The following is a 17,333-nucleotide window of genomic DNA, read 5'->3' as shown; positions in this document are numbered from 1 at the left end:
GCTAGAAAGATAGGGGACTGACATGGGGGAGGGGTGACTTGACTCCAAGAGAGCCCAAAATTACTTTTTAAAAATCCCCCAAATTCTAATATCCTTGTATTTTCTGGTGATCATCTACTTTCTATTAAAGAAGGCCCAAATGGAATAGATTGCAATTCCAATTGGTTGAAATGTACTTTCCATTGAAATAACCCTTTATTAACAATAAGTGCTCTTCAGCAGGCAAGGCACCTCAATAACCCCCTTAGGGAAAGGGAAGCCCAGAAGGGGGTCTTATTCCTGGTCACATAGTAACTTAATGATGGACCTATGATTAGAATTCTGCTCTCTGTTTTCAATCCTGAGCTTCCTACCTCCCCCAGTCTGATACCCCATGCCTTTTTCCGCAAGGTAAAACTCACCGGGGACTCTGAGATCTTAAGTACTAGATGTAAAAATAAGACAGACCCAGCTCACACTTTTCAGTATAATGAGATACTTTCATTCACAACTTCACTCAGTTCTCTTCAATGCAAGGCACAGTCACTGCCATTTATTAGCCCCTGGGTTTTGTCATGATATTGGCTCAGAGGGATGCAGTATCCCAGGCTTCCAGCCCCAGGTCAGCCTGTTTGAATGCAGAACAATGGAAACACAGAACACCTCCTGAGTGACCTTGGGAGTGAGCAATATGATGATCGAATAAGCTGGTGACAACAACAAGAAACTTAGCTAATATGCCACTTAGGAAGCCTTTGGCCATTCATAATAATAATAAACAAACAACACATAACCCCTTTCAAACAACCTGGGATGCATTATGTGGAATTAGAACCAGTTTCAGAGTTTGCCCATTCAGCAGTTCTGTGGTCCCATCAATGACCCTGGCTCTCTCCATTCCTGCTGCCTTTGCAGGCCATTGCCTTTTTTCCCCAGGCTCTCCTGTCATGGTGTCCAGAGGGTACAGTAGTTGCAGGCCCTGTACCCAGGTCCAGAGGCAGCACCAAAGGCAGGGACTTAGGGAGTCACTTTCTTCAGAACAAGGAGGGCTTCCTCAGAAGTTCCTGAACAAATATTCCCTCACAATACTGGGTGGAACTTGGTCAAAAGCCCACTCAGGAACCAAACACAGCCAGGAGGATGGGCTCAAACCATTTATGACTCACCCCTGCCTCGGGGGCTGGAGACACTCTCACCTGAGTTACGTAAGAGTAGGGAGAGGGAGGGTAGCTGGGAACTTGGGGGAGGGGAGCTCTAGGGAGCTGGATTCCCGACCCGAACAGAGCTGTGCTAGAGGAAGACGGGGGTGGGCAGGCTGGAGAGATGCCCACTGACAGCATCTGCTACACCAACGGAGGCTGCTGCTCCCACCAGGACTTGTCCTCTGAGTCGGGTGCTTCATCCCGTCCAAGGTCATGAGAAGCCAGGTTCTGAGAGGCATGGAGGACGCCAGGGACTGCCCGGACCTGCGCATCTTCCAGCAAAGTGAATGCTTGCAGAGGTCCTTATCAGGTATTATGATGGCTTCCGGCAAAACTTACCGAGGACTCCGGACACCTTAACCCAGAATCAGTGATGTGGTGCTGAGGGTGGGCATCTCAGGCCCGGGATGCTGAGGGGGCTTGGCCACAGAGGGCCAAGCCCTGGCTGCTGGTACAACGGTATTTTAAGGTATTTCTTAAGTCACTCCTGGACTGTCTCTGTTGGCCTACCCCTAGGTCCTACAGTACAGATTAAGAAATTGAAATTAGAAACATGAAAGAACATCAGAATACTTTTTTTTTTACCAAGCCATGTATTATGATAAAACTTTTGCCTTGCTAAAATAAAAGTCAGTGTGTGGATGGCTAGGTCAAAAGCTTTTTGCTTTTCCTTCTCATCTTCTGCCTTTTCTTTTTATTTAGTTTTAATTTTTAAGGAGATTGAACATATTTTCTTTTATAAAAATTTATTTTGTAACTGGAAGTTTGTGTTTTCTTTTATAATGGAAAATAATACAACAACCTTTATTTTGAAAAAAAGTCAGTATTTCATACTTGTCATTTAAAACAGCACAGGAAACCCTCACCTCAAAGGAGAAGCTGATGATCACTCTGGTCATATTTGAAAATAAACCAACTTTATTTGAATCAATCAATCAATACCAATCAAGACTGGGGGACAAATTTATAACTGATTCAGATGAGGAAAACACTCAGCAATATCTTCATTAAAAGGCATTTTACATTCATTAAGGCTGGAAACAAGTCCTAGTATTTTATCAACACAGTTAAAGGTCTTGAGAAAATCAAGTAACCATCCTTAGGAGTGTCTTTAGAAAATGAAATGTTTGTTCTGTCATAAAAGCTAAGCATCTTTTGCTAAATTAGTTAACGCTCCAGCTTATAAAATGGGACAACTGGGTGGTCAGGAAATTAAGACAAATTCAAAATCAGCTGGATATTTTATATTTAAAATATATGTGAAATCTCTAGCTATACAATATATACCTTAGATAACTGGCTCCTTAAAACTATGCTTTGCCATAAAACAGATTGCTTTCATAGAAACACAGATTAACCCAAACCCTTTAATGTGGCTATCTTTTATTTTATGTTTGGTTAGGGATGGAAGGATTGGATCTATTTCCATAAGTAATGTTAAATAAACTTATGCACGCTTAATCATACCTAATTATGAACTGAAAGGATGCTGAAACCAAGCTGGGAGAGGAATATTGACAAAGGGAGAGAAACATGCATGCGTGTGGCGGGCACATGTTGTCCTGTTTGAATGCTGAAGGGCAGTAACAGAAGACAGTCGTCCTTGTGTGCAAAAAGGGCCCGAGGCCGGCAGTGTGACTCCGTCAGTTCTCCTGACACCAGAACCAGGATGCTTTACAAGCACATTTCTTTCTCTAATGCTTATGATTTTTTTAATGTCATACACAAAAATAAGGAAGTTATCCCTTGGGAATCATGGTCTTAATTTCATCTCTAAGTTAATGCTTCACCCGTGCAAGTAGGGAGACGCCACCATCTCGACTCACACCGTGCTGTTGAGATGGCTCCAGGCTGGCGGGAACAGGGCTGAGACACAGCAGTACCTCCTGGGTATCTGCTACCTCTGGGCCGGCTTTATGTTAGATACAGACTCCCACGGGTTTCTCATGATGACAAGCTCCTACCGAATACACCTGCACCTTTCTGACTCTGCCTCCCCCACTCCTTTTTCCCCCTCAGATCTTGCTGATTCCTGAGACTCTTAGAACTTTAGGCTCTATTCCAGGAGTGATCCATTTTGTGACAATTCTATGATGCTTCGTATTTTCTGTTGGCAAAATTGCCAGTGGGCACAGATATGGTGAAGAGCTTCTGTTGCTTCCTTCATTTGACAAATGCTAGAAAACATGTTTTTTTCTAATTAAAATTCCAGCTCCTCACTGTCCCCACCAGCAGAAGTGACCATTAGGGACACCACCATTTCTTTGGGAGTTGAAACTAGTCTGAGATCCTGTGGCCAAAGAAAGTGATTGAGTGTTTTTCACTTTCCAACTCCTTAGTCTGGTGCCGGGGAGCTCCATCCCTTGTTTAGACAAGATCCTCATAGCCGTGTCTGTGATTCTGAATTGTCAGGGCATTTATTTGGCCTCCTTTGTCAAGAGATGAAGGCAAACAACAGAAGGCACTATGCTCTGGATCAATCAAGATTTACTTAGCTCATCTTTTATAGTTACTAAAATCTTCTCCAATAGCTTCACTCTGGGCCAACCAGAGAGGTAGACAGTGCTGAGTAGGTGGGCAAATTCAACAGTCACTCGGAGTTTGACTCTTGTTTCTGCCTCAGCCTCCCACTTAGCCACCCCGCAAAAAAATAGTGACATGCCAGTCACAGGAGAGAAATAAGTGAAATATAAAACAAGAACGCAACCCAAATGAACTCCATTTCTGGGCCACACTGAAATGCTTTCTGAGGGATTAGTGTTCATTCAAGACCCATGACAAGAGTCACATCCTGTCATAGAGCTCTGGAGCGTGTGGTCAGACCGCACACCTCCAGTCCTCCCTGAGCTGGTGCTGGGGACACCTGAGAACCGCCCACACTGTCGCTGGGGTATGATTTGCTACAAGGTCATGGCCAAACCCCCAGGAGGCTGAAGCATCTAAAGAAAAATCTTTTTTTTGAAAAAACAAAGTGAATCAGAAGGGCACATTGTCATTATTTAAAAATACTCTGATAAATCTGGTCATAAGAACTTGAATCTCTAAGTCAATAGTTGCATTATATGATAATGTACTGTTGAAATAAAAAGATATTCCTGAATTAAGTATCCCTCCATCTCTGGCTCCTTCCCCTCTTTTAAATAATTATAATTAATCATGTATCTGCCCTCCATGCCTATTAATATTGTTATTCATGTAAAATTAAGTCAGCCACAGAAGGAACATCTAGAAACAACAATATTGATTTGGTTTGGCCTGTTTGTTTTTAAAGACTGCTTTTAAAGACTGGCCAGCTATTGGAACTCCGAATATCAAATCAAGGCTGCTAGTGTCTGTCTGCCAACCCCTCCGGGGCAGTCGGTCCTCCTGGCATCCGTCTGTTTTCTCTGTTGCCCTGGCTGCACTACGCGGATGTGCTTCAAGAACAGGGCCACCGTGGGTCTCGGGAGAGCAGACTGCCTCTGAGGTCATGGTGCCTGGGATGCGAAGGGAAGGGGGGCAAATTCCCAGGACAAGAGGACTTCACACAAATTAAAAGTCCTTTGGGATCATTCACGCTTTCATGCCCCAAGAGGCCAGTTTGGGGCTTTTCCTTAAGGTAAAAAAAAAGACTATTTCCTCACCAGTTCTCCATTTTAAGCACCTCCAGAGACAGGTTTCCAGGGAGTTGTGGGAAGGATCCTTCAGAGGGGGAAATGAATCAACTCATTCTGCCTTTCAAAACTCTCAGGCTTGTAAAATGTCCTACTGAGAAATTTCCTCTTCCTCAGTGGGCTGAAGGACACCCCCTGCTTCCTCCCCTTTCTGCTCTGATCAACGGGCCACTTTTTCCTTCAGAGATCCCTGGAGGCAGGTAGGTCCGGGGATTGCTTGGGTTAGAATTTGTTGATGTTTCTATGGAAAAGACCCATGCCGCTCTGCCCTCCCCGAGCAATGAGCCAAGTCCTGGGGCTTTCCGGCGTTTGGGAACCTCGCTCTTGGCCGACAGGCACCAGAGAAGGGAGGATTGTTGAAGGTGAGGGTCTGTGGTGGGTGGATTTCCTCACAGGGAGTTCCCTGGGAGAGGGAGCTGACGATCAGTTCATTTCTCTTCGTTTCTTTCGCACTGGTCCCCACACTCATGCAGGGTAAGCTTCTAAGGAGGTGAAACTCAAGAACAACAACTAAGGAGAGCAATATTATCTAAAATAAAGTTTCCTTTTCTTCATCTGGTAGTTGAGTCAGATGGTAAGAACATTAACCCAGATGGGCATATTTTTTTTTCTCAAGTTCAAACCACATGGTTTCCCAGTCAGAAAGACTCAGGGCTTTCTTCCTAAGGGTCCATGAGCATGCTACCACCTCCTCACTGTGACTCACCCATCAGAGGCTGCAGTGGAGTCAGCCCGGAGCGGCTGCCCGAGAGCACCCAGACAGAGATCCGCATCCAGAAACTACTTAGAGAGCCTGCAAGGTCATTTTTGGCCAATTCTGGGGTTTTTGCTACAAGGTTGGTAGTCACATGACATCACCAGTTCAAGACTTAGTTAGATCATGAGACAGAAGACCTGCCCTCAAAATTCCCAGAGATAGGTGAGCATCAAAAAGGACTCTTTCATGTTCACCCATCCCTCTACCTCCCACACACTTCTGTTTTCTCATGGACCAAAATTCACTCGTAGATAAACATAGTCAAACCCAGGCATGTAACCTGCAACAAAGCAATTACCCCTAAGCAGTCAAACCCATGGCTGGTAGACCCCCATGGGCCTTTTGGCATCAACACTGCTCCCCTCCCCTCCCAGCCCCAGTCCCCCGAATTTGGAATTGCATGCCGATTTCCTTTTCTGGCAAGGCCCGGGCAGCATGAAAACAAAGGTCCGTGTCAGCCAGGTGCACGATAGCATTGCAACATTCACAGCACTGCGGTAAACTGAGACTGTGCCCAAAGTGCCCAGTGTGACAGGAGTGTCGGAAAGTAGTGAGTGACTTGAGGTGCGTCTGCCAGATGCCAAAATCCAGCCTGCTTAGTTCCTCTCCATTCACTCTCTCTGTCTCCCCTAAGAGCAGGGGAGCTCTTTCTAATAAGAACTAAGATGGCATTTGTCCTTGGCCTTGGAGTTACTGACAAAGAGGAGCACAGAGGTGGACATGGCGTTGCATATTTCTAACGCATCCGAGGAGATAGTTTGATGTTGGCAGATAGGGCCGGTGACGATCCCATGCGTGGGTTCTCCAACACTGACCCCAAATACACTGAACTCAGACAAGGCCCAAAGGCTGGGAGTTTGTTTCTAGCATTTCTGCTTGCAGATTCCTGCGTGATCAGACGGGGTTGGCGCTGACCTTCACAGAGGACAGCAGGCGGGAGTTCTAATGAAGCCAGCAAGGTGCAGCCTGACCAGAAAAGAGTTTCTCAAGGCAGCGTGGGAGAGGAGTTTGTGAAGCCGGAGGCCTTTGAGAGAAGCTGAGGTCTTCTGCAGCAGTGATGGGGTTGGGTGGCCGCGCTCAGGATCGGTTGAGGCGCTTGGCGACGTCGGCGTAGGCCAGCTCTATCTCCTCGTCCGCGGCGCAGGTGTTGGTGAACTCGTCCCTGGCGTAGGCGTTCTTGAGGTACCGCCACAGGCCTGTCATCTCAGCCGGGAAGTCATACTTGCGGTATTTCTTGGCCACAATCTGCAACAGAGAAGGCAGGACAGAGATGGTGTGAGGACGTGAAACGAATCACTGGGAAGGCGGTGGCAGCGTGACCCAGCGAGTGCGCACGGTAAAAATCCCTCCGTGCTTCGCGATGGACCAGCAGCAAAATGTCTGTGATGCAAGGGGGTGGTGCTGCCTCCTCGTTTTATTTTAATGTATTTTGTTCTGTATTATTTTATTTTATATTTCTTAACTTAATGTAATTTGTCCTTTGACCTAGTGATTCAGCTTCTAGTGATTTCTCCTTAGGAAATAATCCTGTATGTACACAAAGATTTAGCTACACACATATGATCAGAGGACTATTTGAAATGGCAAAAAAAAAAGGTACACAATACAAGGATCCAGCAACATATGAGTGGGAAAATACATGATCATATATTAATACAGTGGTATCCTGGAGAGCCATTAAAAATGATGCTGTAGCGGGAACTCCAGTGATCTGAAAAACTCTCCAAACTAGACCACTAAACTTAAAGTGCAGTATAACATGCTTGAGGACATGTCTGTGGTAACTAGAAGTATACACGCCAAGGTGTCGCCGACAGTTGTGTTCAACTGATAGAACTATAGTCATTTTTTTCTATTTTCCCTTATCCATTCTCTTTTACATAAGCACCCTTATTTATAGAAGGGAATAAAAAGTAAGTTAGATGTTGGGATGTACATCTAGGTTTAGGGTGTTAATGGTGAACAAACAGTGATTTCTGTGCTCTCCCTCACTGGCCAGACTGGGGGGCTGTGGGCTTGAGTGCTCTCGGGAAGGGGCGTCTGTGCCGAGAGAAATGGGAGCACAGTGGTTAAAAGCACGGGCTCTGGATCCCAGCTGACTGGGGCTGCAGTCCTGACTGTAGGACGAAACGGCCATGTGACCAGGGACTATTTACTTAACTTCTCTGGGCTCCGATTCTTTTATCTCTAAAATGGAGGTAAATAGAACCAACCTTGGAGTAATAAATTAGTTAACACACACAAATGTTTACAGAGGTAGCTGACTCAGACCCAGGTCTCAGGAAATATCACCTCTGATCATAATTCACTGAGACCCACCTTTTACGTATTTGCATATATTCCTTCATAGAGAGGGTCAGGGTGGTCTCCTTTATAAGGTCTCACTAGCCAGGGAGCGCTTCACACACGTGTGACCTGTGTGGTCACACGGGCCTCACACCAGAAGGACCCTGCTCTTGGTGTAATGTTTTGTCGTCAACGTCTAGAAATTCTGAATGCTTTGTTTTCATTGTGTGCACGGGGGGGGGCCTGGGCATTAGCTGGTCCTTCCTCCAGCCCCCCAAGGGTTGGGGTGAGGATGACAAAGGGCAGCCTCTTTCCCAAAGCACTGACTTCTGACTCCTTCACTTGCTTTCTTCTTATAGAGGACCGCAGACCACTGGCCCCAGGATCCTCCCACTTAGAGAATCCCCAGGTCGGCCAGTCTGAGCTTTCATCCTCTTTTTGGTTCCCCGGGGAGGCTGTGCTGAGTGAAGGCCAATGCCAACCCACTGGCATGAAAAGCTCAGTCTCGTAGCTATGATCACGTTTCCGAGGAGGGTGCATTCTCCCCCTCCCCTCCCCTATGTCAGTTTTGCACTTTTATTACAGCACTAAGGTCTATTCTATTCCAAATCACAGTTACTGTTGTAGTGTCTCTCCCACCTCCCTAGGTGTGAGCAGTGTAAGGATGGGAACCACAGCTTCTTCATTTCTCTTCCCCTCCATAACCTCAATAATGCTCTTGATAACAGTAACCGCATAATATGCGTTTGCTGTGTGCTCTCCTCTAGGCGCTGCTTTGAGCGATTTAAAAGCTGCTTAAATCGCTAAATAATTCTGCAAGGCAGAGTGTATTATATTCCCATGCTGCAGATGAGAGAAGTAACTTAAAGATGTTAAATAGGGATTCAATAAACAGTTGTATTTAATCTTTACCGTCTTCAGTTATCCTAACATCAAGATGCATTTAGTGTCGAATGCAATCAGATTTCTTAATTTTAAAGACTGAAGATCCTTAGCGCTGAGCAAACTGAAGCCACCAGGGACTTAGTAGCTTATACAACCTGACACAGGAAAAGAATTAATTCAACCAATAGTGTGGAATAATCATTAATATTTACTACAGCCTGTGCTTTCTAATCCACAGTTCTCTCCACTTTGCAACTCAGCCCTATGTAAATGAAAAAGGAATAGCTCTTCTCAGAATATCTCCATCCAAGATTGCTCTATCCAGCAAAGCTTTCATTTAGAATGGAAGGGCAGATAAAGTGCTTCTCAGATAAGGTCAAATTCAAGGAGTGCATCATCACCAAGCCCTTATTATATGAAATGTTAAAGGGACTTATCTAAGAAAAAGAAGATAAAAAATAAGAACAGTGAAAGGACAGCTAAACAACCACACCTAAAACAAAAGCAAACTAAGGGGACAGCTAGATCAGGAGCGGAGCCACAGAAATGGAGATCACATGGAGGGTTAGCAACAGGGGGATGGGAGGAGGAGAAGGGGGAAGAAGGTACAGAGAATAAGTAGCATAGATGGTGGGGAGAAAATAGATGGGGGGGCAAGATTAGTGTGGGAAATGTAGAAGCTAAAGAACTTGTGACACATGGACATGAACTAAGGAGGGGAATGGTGAGGGAGGGGTGTTCAGGGTGGAGGGGAATGAGGGGCAAAATGGGACAACTGTAATGGCATAATCAATAAAATATATTTTAAAAAAAGAATCTCTCCAGGGCCAGTTTTTATGCTGTTTTTGCTCCTCTCCAAACCGACCTTTGCATGTATTTGCTTCTTTGAGGCGCTGGGGCTGAAGCAGTGTAGATCCCACTTCTGCCTCGCCTGCCACCCCCTGTTAGGCTCTATCAGCAGGGGCACTAAAAAGAAAGGCCCAAGGCTGGAGGCAGGACCTGACCCTTCCTGTCGGTTTCCTCTTCCCGATCAGTCTTTTTTTTTGTTTCTGTACCAGCAGCTGCATCCAGTTTTCTGTTTTGCCAGCGCTCACGATGTATTCACATCAGCCCAGAAAGGCCAGAACGGAACAGTGACCCACTGCGAAGGTCGGGTCCCAGTCCCAGGGGCCATCTTCTGAGCCCCGCCCAGAGGTCCAAGGCCCCTCACTGAAGTTTCTGAGTTTTAATAATTCCAGCCTCTTCCATTTGCTGCTCCCCACCCCACCCCAGAGGCAGTAGATGCCGCCTAAAGGTGGAAGTTCATTGTACCTTTCATCTCCCTCATTCTTCAGTACTGACTACTTTTTTAAAAAATTTTTATTCACTTATTTTTCAAGTACAGTTTTCTGTCTATTTCTCCCATCCCATCCCCCCGCCCCGTGCTCCCCACCTCCCTCCCATTTCCACCCCCCTTAGTTCTCGTCCCTGTGTCCTTCATACTTGTTCCTCCAAATCCCTCCCCCTTTTCCCCCTTAAATTCCCTCCCCTCTCCCCTCTGGTCACTGTCCCATTGTTCTTTATTTCAGTGTCTTTGTTTTTTTTCTGCTTGCTTGTTTGTTTTGTTGTTTAGCTTCCTGTTAAAGGTGAGATCATATGGTATTTGTCTTTCAACACCTGGCCTATTTCACTCAGCATAATGCTTTCCAGTTCCATCCATGTTGTTGCAAAGGGTAGTAGCTCCTTACTACTTTTTTATATTAAATTCTCTTCTTGAAAATAACCAGTTTGGGGTACGCCCTCCTGGCGTGTCCAGCTTAGGTGTGGCCAGTCAGCAAAAGTGAGAGATGGGGTCAGAGTCCTTCAGCAGGACACTGCCAAGAGGAGATGCGGGGGCCAGCACCCACCACCAGTTCTCCTTGGTCTCCCTCTGTTCACTGCAAGCTAAGGGACCCCTGGATCTGCCCACAAGCCTTGGAAGAGGCAGCCTGACAAGCAAATCCGTGCAGCAGAGGCATGTGACCAACTGACAGATAGAGCAGCCTCAAGCCTCGCCATGATGGAACATAATGTCAAGCTTTTATATAATGAGTGTGAAAACAGAAGAAATGCAATCTATGAAAATATATTTGTGTCTATATCTCCCTTCCTGTTGGCTGCAGGGGCTGGACAGGTCACAGTGCCAGGCAAAGGTCCCACAGGAGGCTACAGAAGGCCCACCGTGTCCTCCCCACCAGAATCTGCAGACCTGCCTTAGTCACAAAACTGGTTGTTTCTTCGGGTGTTGGCTTGACCTGGGGAGACGAGACCTGGAAGGGAGCCAGACAATGAAAGTTCAAACCAGGCACTCAGTGAGTACGTGGGCCAGAGCCACCTGGCGTCCACGGATGAAGATGAACTTGAAAGAGGAGAGAAAGAAAGAGAAGAGGAGAGGGGAGGAGAGGGCACACATGAGAGTGAGGGGTGAGGATTTGCACAGGAAGCTCTGACGTTTGCAGGAACTTCCATGCTCATGTTCTGAATTTGCTCTTTCACATGCAAACACTTAGCTCCCACAGCCCAGATTAAGCTTTGGCATCCTCAGAAGCTGAGCCGGAGGCGTGCCTTGGCTCCCCCTTCACTCTTTCTGCACATCAGAGGTCTGCCAGGTCTCTGGGATCTGATAAGCTGCATCAGCAGAAATCCAAGGAGACAGGAGGCCAGGCCCAGCTTTTGTGCCCTCGCAGGCCCTCCCCTCTCTGGTCCCCAGCCTCTCCCAGGGAACCACTCACTAAGCTTCATCCAAGGACAGGGCTGCGACTTAGTCTTTCAGGGCTGGAAGGAGCTGGAGAAATTGTCGGATGGAGCACAGGCCCTGGAAGATCCGTTTGTTTACCATATTCAGCAGGCGGTTCTTGAGCGCGTAGTCAGTATATGTTTGAGTGAGAGAGAAGAAAGAAGGACGGAAGGGAGAGAGAAAAAAAGGAGCGAGCGGGAGTAGAATCCACATCTCTTCTTTTAGGCATGAGAGGAATGCGTTCCAAAAAGAGTAAATGACCTGCCCCGGGCTTGTGCTGCTAGCTGGTAGCAGATTTAAGACCAGAACTCGGGTCTTCTGACTTCTAGAACTGGGGTCTTCCTACACTATGACAAGTATGACTGAATTGGAATCATATTGCCCTTAATGGCACCATTGCTCCTCAGGAAAAGAGAACAAAGGATGTTTCGGGGGTGGAGTGGGATGTGCACTAATTAATAACTTCAAAGAGAGGGGGCCAGACCTACAGCGGACCCCTGGCTTGGCACTGAACCCAAAGTGTCTTCCTGTCGACAGGCTCCACTTGCCCAGCGCACTGGCCCCGGCCCCGGCCCCGGCACCGGCATGCATCATTCCCTCCCAGCCCCCAGCTCAGACGGAGCCCATGGGAACACCAGTGCACAGCCAGCGAAGTGATTTCAGCTCAGGCTGGTGTGTGCTGTGGTTGGAGGGAAGCCTGCATATCTGGCGGAGGACTTCAGCTGGAAAAGACAGGCAGATATCCAGCTGATGAGTGATTGAACCTGATTCCTCTCAGAGACAGGCAGACAGAAACTGGGTATCGTAAAGACACAACTAAATGATAAATGAGCGCTTAGGAAAGGGCCACCATATGGCCATCATCATGCGGAGAGAGGCCCTATCCTCATGCAACTCACTGTCTGACCGAGACAATAGACACACGTGTGTGTGCAGAGAGCAGTCTAATTCTGTGACCCCACTGCAGTCCTCTCCAGGTTGACGAGGGTCAGGGAAGGATGTGAGAAGTGTTAGTTCAGAAAACGTTCGAGGACACCACTGCTGTCTTCCAATGAAGCAAAAAGAGCAGCCCTGCCTCGTGTTGCTGCAGAGAATGAGGGCAACAGGCTGGGCCGGATTAACACAGCGCTTTCGGAAGGCTGTGTTAGTCCCCGGTCATCCAGAACAGGCAGGGCTGCCTTGTGAGGCCGAGGGCGCTTTGTCCTCAGAAGTCTGTGGTCACTGCCGCACAAGAGCCTGTCACGGATGCACAGAAAGTGGCCCGATTTGGGATGACCTCACAATCCTTTTCTTTCTAATTCACAGATCTTCAGATTTGTACTGGAAAGCATTATGCTGCCTGTGGAAGGTGGTCAGAAAGCAAAATTGTAAAAAAATGACACCGCATCTTGCAGCCTCCATCTCAGCTGACAGAGGAGGAAGACAATGCCCGCCCGCCCTACGGGGCTGCTACGGGGAATGAGGGGGCAGGTCTGAGCACAAAGAAAACGTGCGTACTGAGGGCGCAAGTAGTACAGATGGGTGGCCAGTGAACACCTTTGAGGAAGAGGCAAGGAACAGGGCTTTGGAGTGATGGGTGCTACAGATATTTGATACAAAAATAGCAACTATTATATATACCGTGCACTTCATGTGCGTTACCCTCCCAACAGCCCTAGAGATAAGCAACCTGTGCTTATTTTACAGGTGAAAACAGAACCTCAGATTGCCTACACAGCCAACATGCAGGGGAGGCTGGCTTTGGGACCTTATTCGTGTGACTTCGGAGCCCAGGCTCTTGACAGGGCCAGCAGGTGGCCCTGTCCTTGGCTCGACCTCACAGGTGACCCCAGCCTAAGATGGGGTAGGACATGGCAAGCACTTGTGTGGGTCGAGGTCTCTTACTTTGACCACATGGAGCTTGGGCAACAGGTTGCAGTCGGCCAGGGTCAGCTCGTCCCCGTCCAGGAACTTGCGCTGGGACCCCTTGCCGTCATCCCCGTGAGTGTTGGCGTCGATCTCCTCCGGCAGAGGGGTGTTCAGGTAGTCATCCAGTTTCCTCAGAGCCTTGGTCAGGCCTCTCTCCAGGGCTGGCAGGGAACAGCAAAAAAAGTGTCAACCTTGCCACCAGATACAGCCGCAGTCTTCAGACCAAAGTCGCTGATCCGGAGCCCTGTCCCCTCATCACCCTGCCAGCTCCCCACACACTCCAGATAACCTGGCAGCCCTGAGCACCGTGCAGCAGAAGAGCCTGAGAAAGCAAGCCTTCAGCAAACAATAGACACTAGCTAATCTTTTCTTTCAACACAGATAGAGAGATAATAGATGTTCTAATAGAAGCAACCATTAGCCTATACATCAAAGCTTAGTGATGCTTATCTTCAGAAGATGCAAACAAGAGTCACCTTTCATTTTTCTGTTTTGCTTATGTATATTTTTCCAATATTCCACAATTTACCCACATAATTTTATATGAAGAAGGGCTGTTAAATAGATAAATAACAACTGCATAGCAGTCCCAGGACAGAGAAGTACTCGAGGTCTTTGGGAGGCGTTAACTATGGCCAGCCCCACCCGAGAAGGGAGGGGGCAAGTCTTCTGGGAGGACAAGACATGGGAGAATGAGGGGCCCCGTGTGCTGTCCCCAGAGAACCAGAGGGGATGAGGGAGACATGCTTGAGTTTAACCTGGAAGTGAGGCGTTGCAAGTTCCCCAAACCAGTGCTGTCCCAAGTGGAAGGGCAGGGTCCACAGACATGTGTGGTCACTGCTGCACAGAACCCTGCCAAGGATGAGCGTGTATAGGAAGATGATGCGGCAGACGACCTTGACGGCCTTGCCTCAATAACTATGTCTTCAATCATTCATTTAGTCATAAGAGCAGAACAGAACACTCAAGAGGAGAACTCCGGAAACTCACTGTCACTGAGCAGACCACCCGGAACCCCACAGACCATTCTGGTCCCAGGGCACCAACACAGGACTGTCTGCCGAGCTCAGGGATCGCAGGTGGCACAGGTGGCTGGCTGCGTCACTCCTTAGCCACTGCACCTGTGTCACCAGCCCAGCTCCAACAGAGGTGTCTCCCAGACTCTGGTTCACCACGTGACACTGAGGTCACAGGAATTGGTCCTGAGGTAATTCCAGCAGATAAAAAGGGGGTGCTGGCCCTGGAAGAAGAGCTCAGTGGACTGTCTTTTGTTCAGATTTTCCCAAATATGCTTTCTGTTAGCCACTCCTCACATAACCCGCATTTGTCTTTTCATAGAAGGCCTTTTGTTGGCGACAAAGAAATGACACCGGCCCAAGATAAATCAATCGAATGCTAATTGGAATGTTTAAAAACAGGCTGGAGGTTGGACGTGGTTTCCCAATACTCCCTTCTCACTGGTGTGGCATTTGAACTCATACTTCATCATCCGCTTTGTGTTTCCAGTTTGAGAGAAGACAGTGAGCAAGGCCGGGAAAAATGCTCGTATTCCCCTTAGCGATTGTCTAGACCGTGACGGGGTTGCAAACCTATTCAGGAGCAATAGCGGAGGGTGGGCGCTCAGCAAAGCGTATTACACTCCCTCCCACTCCAAGCACGTGTGATTTACATTGGGTTTGTTGGCTTCCTCAAATCCTTCTACCCTCCTCAGTTTGGGAGATTGTGACAAAATCTTAATTATCACGGAGGAAAAAATCAAATAGAGTACCTGTAGAAATCCGACCAACTGATAACATCCAAGGGAAAGAGATGTGTGATGGGAAGTGAGACATTGCAAGTTCTGAAACCAAATTCCCCTCGGAGACCTGAGCAGGATGCCACTCAAATCTGTGCCCAAGTCATCTGGTCCAAGCACTGCTGTGACATCTGGTAAGAGAGGCCTAGGAGGGCACTGCAGCTCCTTGGGAGGATTGTTCTGGATTGTTACAGAATAGCCACAGGGGCCCCGGCTGGTGTAGCTTAGTGGATTGAGCGTGGGCCTGCAAACCAAACGATTGCAGTTCGATTCCCAGTCAGGGCACATGCCTGGGTTGCAGGCCAGTTCCCAGCAGGGGATGCACGAGAGACAACCATACATTGATATTCCTCTCCCTCTCTTCTTCCCTTCCCCTCTAAAGATAAATAAATAAGATCTTAAAAAGAAAAAGAACAGCCACAGGGACGACAAGTACAGCCCAGGGACTATACTCAGTAATATTATGATAACTCTGAATGGTGTCAGATGGGCACTAGTTTTATCAGGGCGAGGGCTTTGTAAGTTATGCAAACTTCTAATTACTGGGATGTGCACCTGAAACTAATACAATATTGTACATCAACTGTGACTAAAAAATTCAAAATTATTTTAATATTTCTTTGACTACCTCTCTAGTGACAGCTTGAGATGGAAAGGTGAAATGGACAGTGGGCGTGGCTACTGCATCCCAACGTCGACCGTGGAACACCACGCCGGCTGTTCTGAGTGTCCTCTGTGTGGCGGACTCATCAGGGATGTGTGTGTTTTGGACCAGGGATGTGGAGGTTCGGTTGGAGATAATTATGGCAGGGAGAAGAGGACATGAGGCGGCAGGGATGGGGCCCTATGTCCTGGAGCTAATGCTCTGTTTAAATTTTGACCCCGCCCAGAGTGAACTTCACGTGAGGTTGCTAAGACTTTTGCTTCAAGGTCCCATAATTGCACAGGCCCCTTCCAAGGCCTCGAAGTCGACTTTACAAATCCCTTATTAGTACTCATTGTATTGGCTTCAGATCCCACAAGTCTTGGAAACATCCCTCATCTTGGCACTCGCTACCCGTGACCTTGGGCAAGTTTCTCAGCTCCTTCGAGCTTTTGTTTTCTCATCTCAGCCATGGGCCAAAGCAACCTAACCCTACAAAGCCCTCGTGAGGATTAGCTCAGGTGCTGCAGGGCCCACAGTAGGATGCCCGTTAAAGGCGCCCACCACTGCCGTCACATCACCAAATGTGACAGTCACTCTGCTCTTGGTCCCTCACCCCATATCTTTGGTCAGTGTGTTTCTAAAAAAATGCAAAGCGTGGCAGAGAATGATCCTAAGAAGCTCCAAGTGTGAGGCCCGATCCCTGGAGGAGGAAATGAACAGTCCGGGGCTGAGGCTTTGCTCCTCCTGCTGATCTCACAAGCAGCCACAGCCCGATGCCCGCGCTCCCTGGGGACCCTTCTCAGTGACAGGCCGTGTGGAGAGGCGCGGCCAGAGGGAAGCAGACGCCACGGGCCTGTGTGCTAACACGCTGCATATTATCGAATAACGAACGCCAGCACCAATACGCTCCTTGCCAGTTCTTTTCCGTCCCAGCTGCCAACTCACTCCTCTGACCCTGGCTCAGTCTGGCATTCATAGAACTTAATTATCTCTCTCGGCTGACAGCACCCAGGTCATGAAACCGTTGCTGTTGAACTTTCTGCTCTGGTGAACGTGAGGGGAATATGAAAGAAACCAGAGTAACCAGAAGACGTTCATTCCTGCAGCGTTCGCATTTAAAACCCTCGCTCCCAAAACGCGTCGTCTGAGTAGTGGGGTTACCCGCAGACCGCAGCAAGCGAGCCTGAGGTCGGGGACCCCGAGACTCGGGGACACCAACGTCCCAGGCACTTGATGGATCCCTGGTCCTGTAACTGCTTTCTTCCCCTCTCCGCCCCACTTTCCCCATAAAGATTTATTCCGTACCACACACAAACGCACTGGCTAAAACATGTGATGAGGAAACAAGGGGGAATAGTTCATAAATATTCTCAGCCATATGCAAACAATCTCAAATTTATTTTTCTCTTTTTTAAAGAGGAAAAAAAATCCACCCATTCCATGATCACTTCCAGATTCATTGAGGTT

At 47.8% G+C, this 17,333-nt stretch overlaps 1 protein-coding gene across 2 annotated transcripts in view; it reads right to left on the bottom strand.

Annotated features, from left to right (window-relative positions):
* Positions 1-2,076: 2,076 nt before the first annotated feature.
* The window catches only part of CLIC5 (chloride intracellular channel 5), a 149,917-nt gene continuing 134,660 nt past the window's right edge, over positions 2,077-17,333 (bottom strand). For both annotated transcript variants that reach the window (XM_037142579.2, XM_037142578.2), the window contains exons 5-6: positions 13,402-13,586; positions 2,077-6,836 (exon numbers count right to left, since the gene is read on the bottom strand). In XM_037142579.2, the coding sequence (XP_036998474.2) occupies positions 6,669-6,836; positions 13,402-13,586 (353 nt within the window). In that variant the 3' untranslated portion in view covers positions 2,077-6,668. The remainder of the gene's footprint in view (positions 6,837-13,401; positions 13,587-17,333) is intronic.

This window comes from Artibeus jamaicensis, unplaced genomic scaffold (assembly GCF_021234435.1).
Source record: "Artibeus jamaicensis isolate MK-2021 breed Jamaican fruit bat unplaced genomic scaffold, CSHL_Jam_final contig_484, whole genome shotgun sequence".
Classification (NCBI taxonomy): Eukaryota; Metazoa; Chordata; class Mammalia; order Chiroptera; family Phyllostomidae; genus Artibeus; species Artibeus jamaicensis.
Note: the sequence above shows the minus strand (reverse complement) of the source record. Positions and strands in the feature narration are given on the sequence as shown.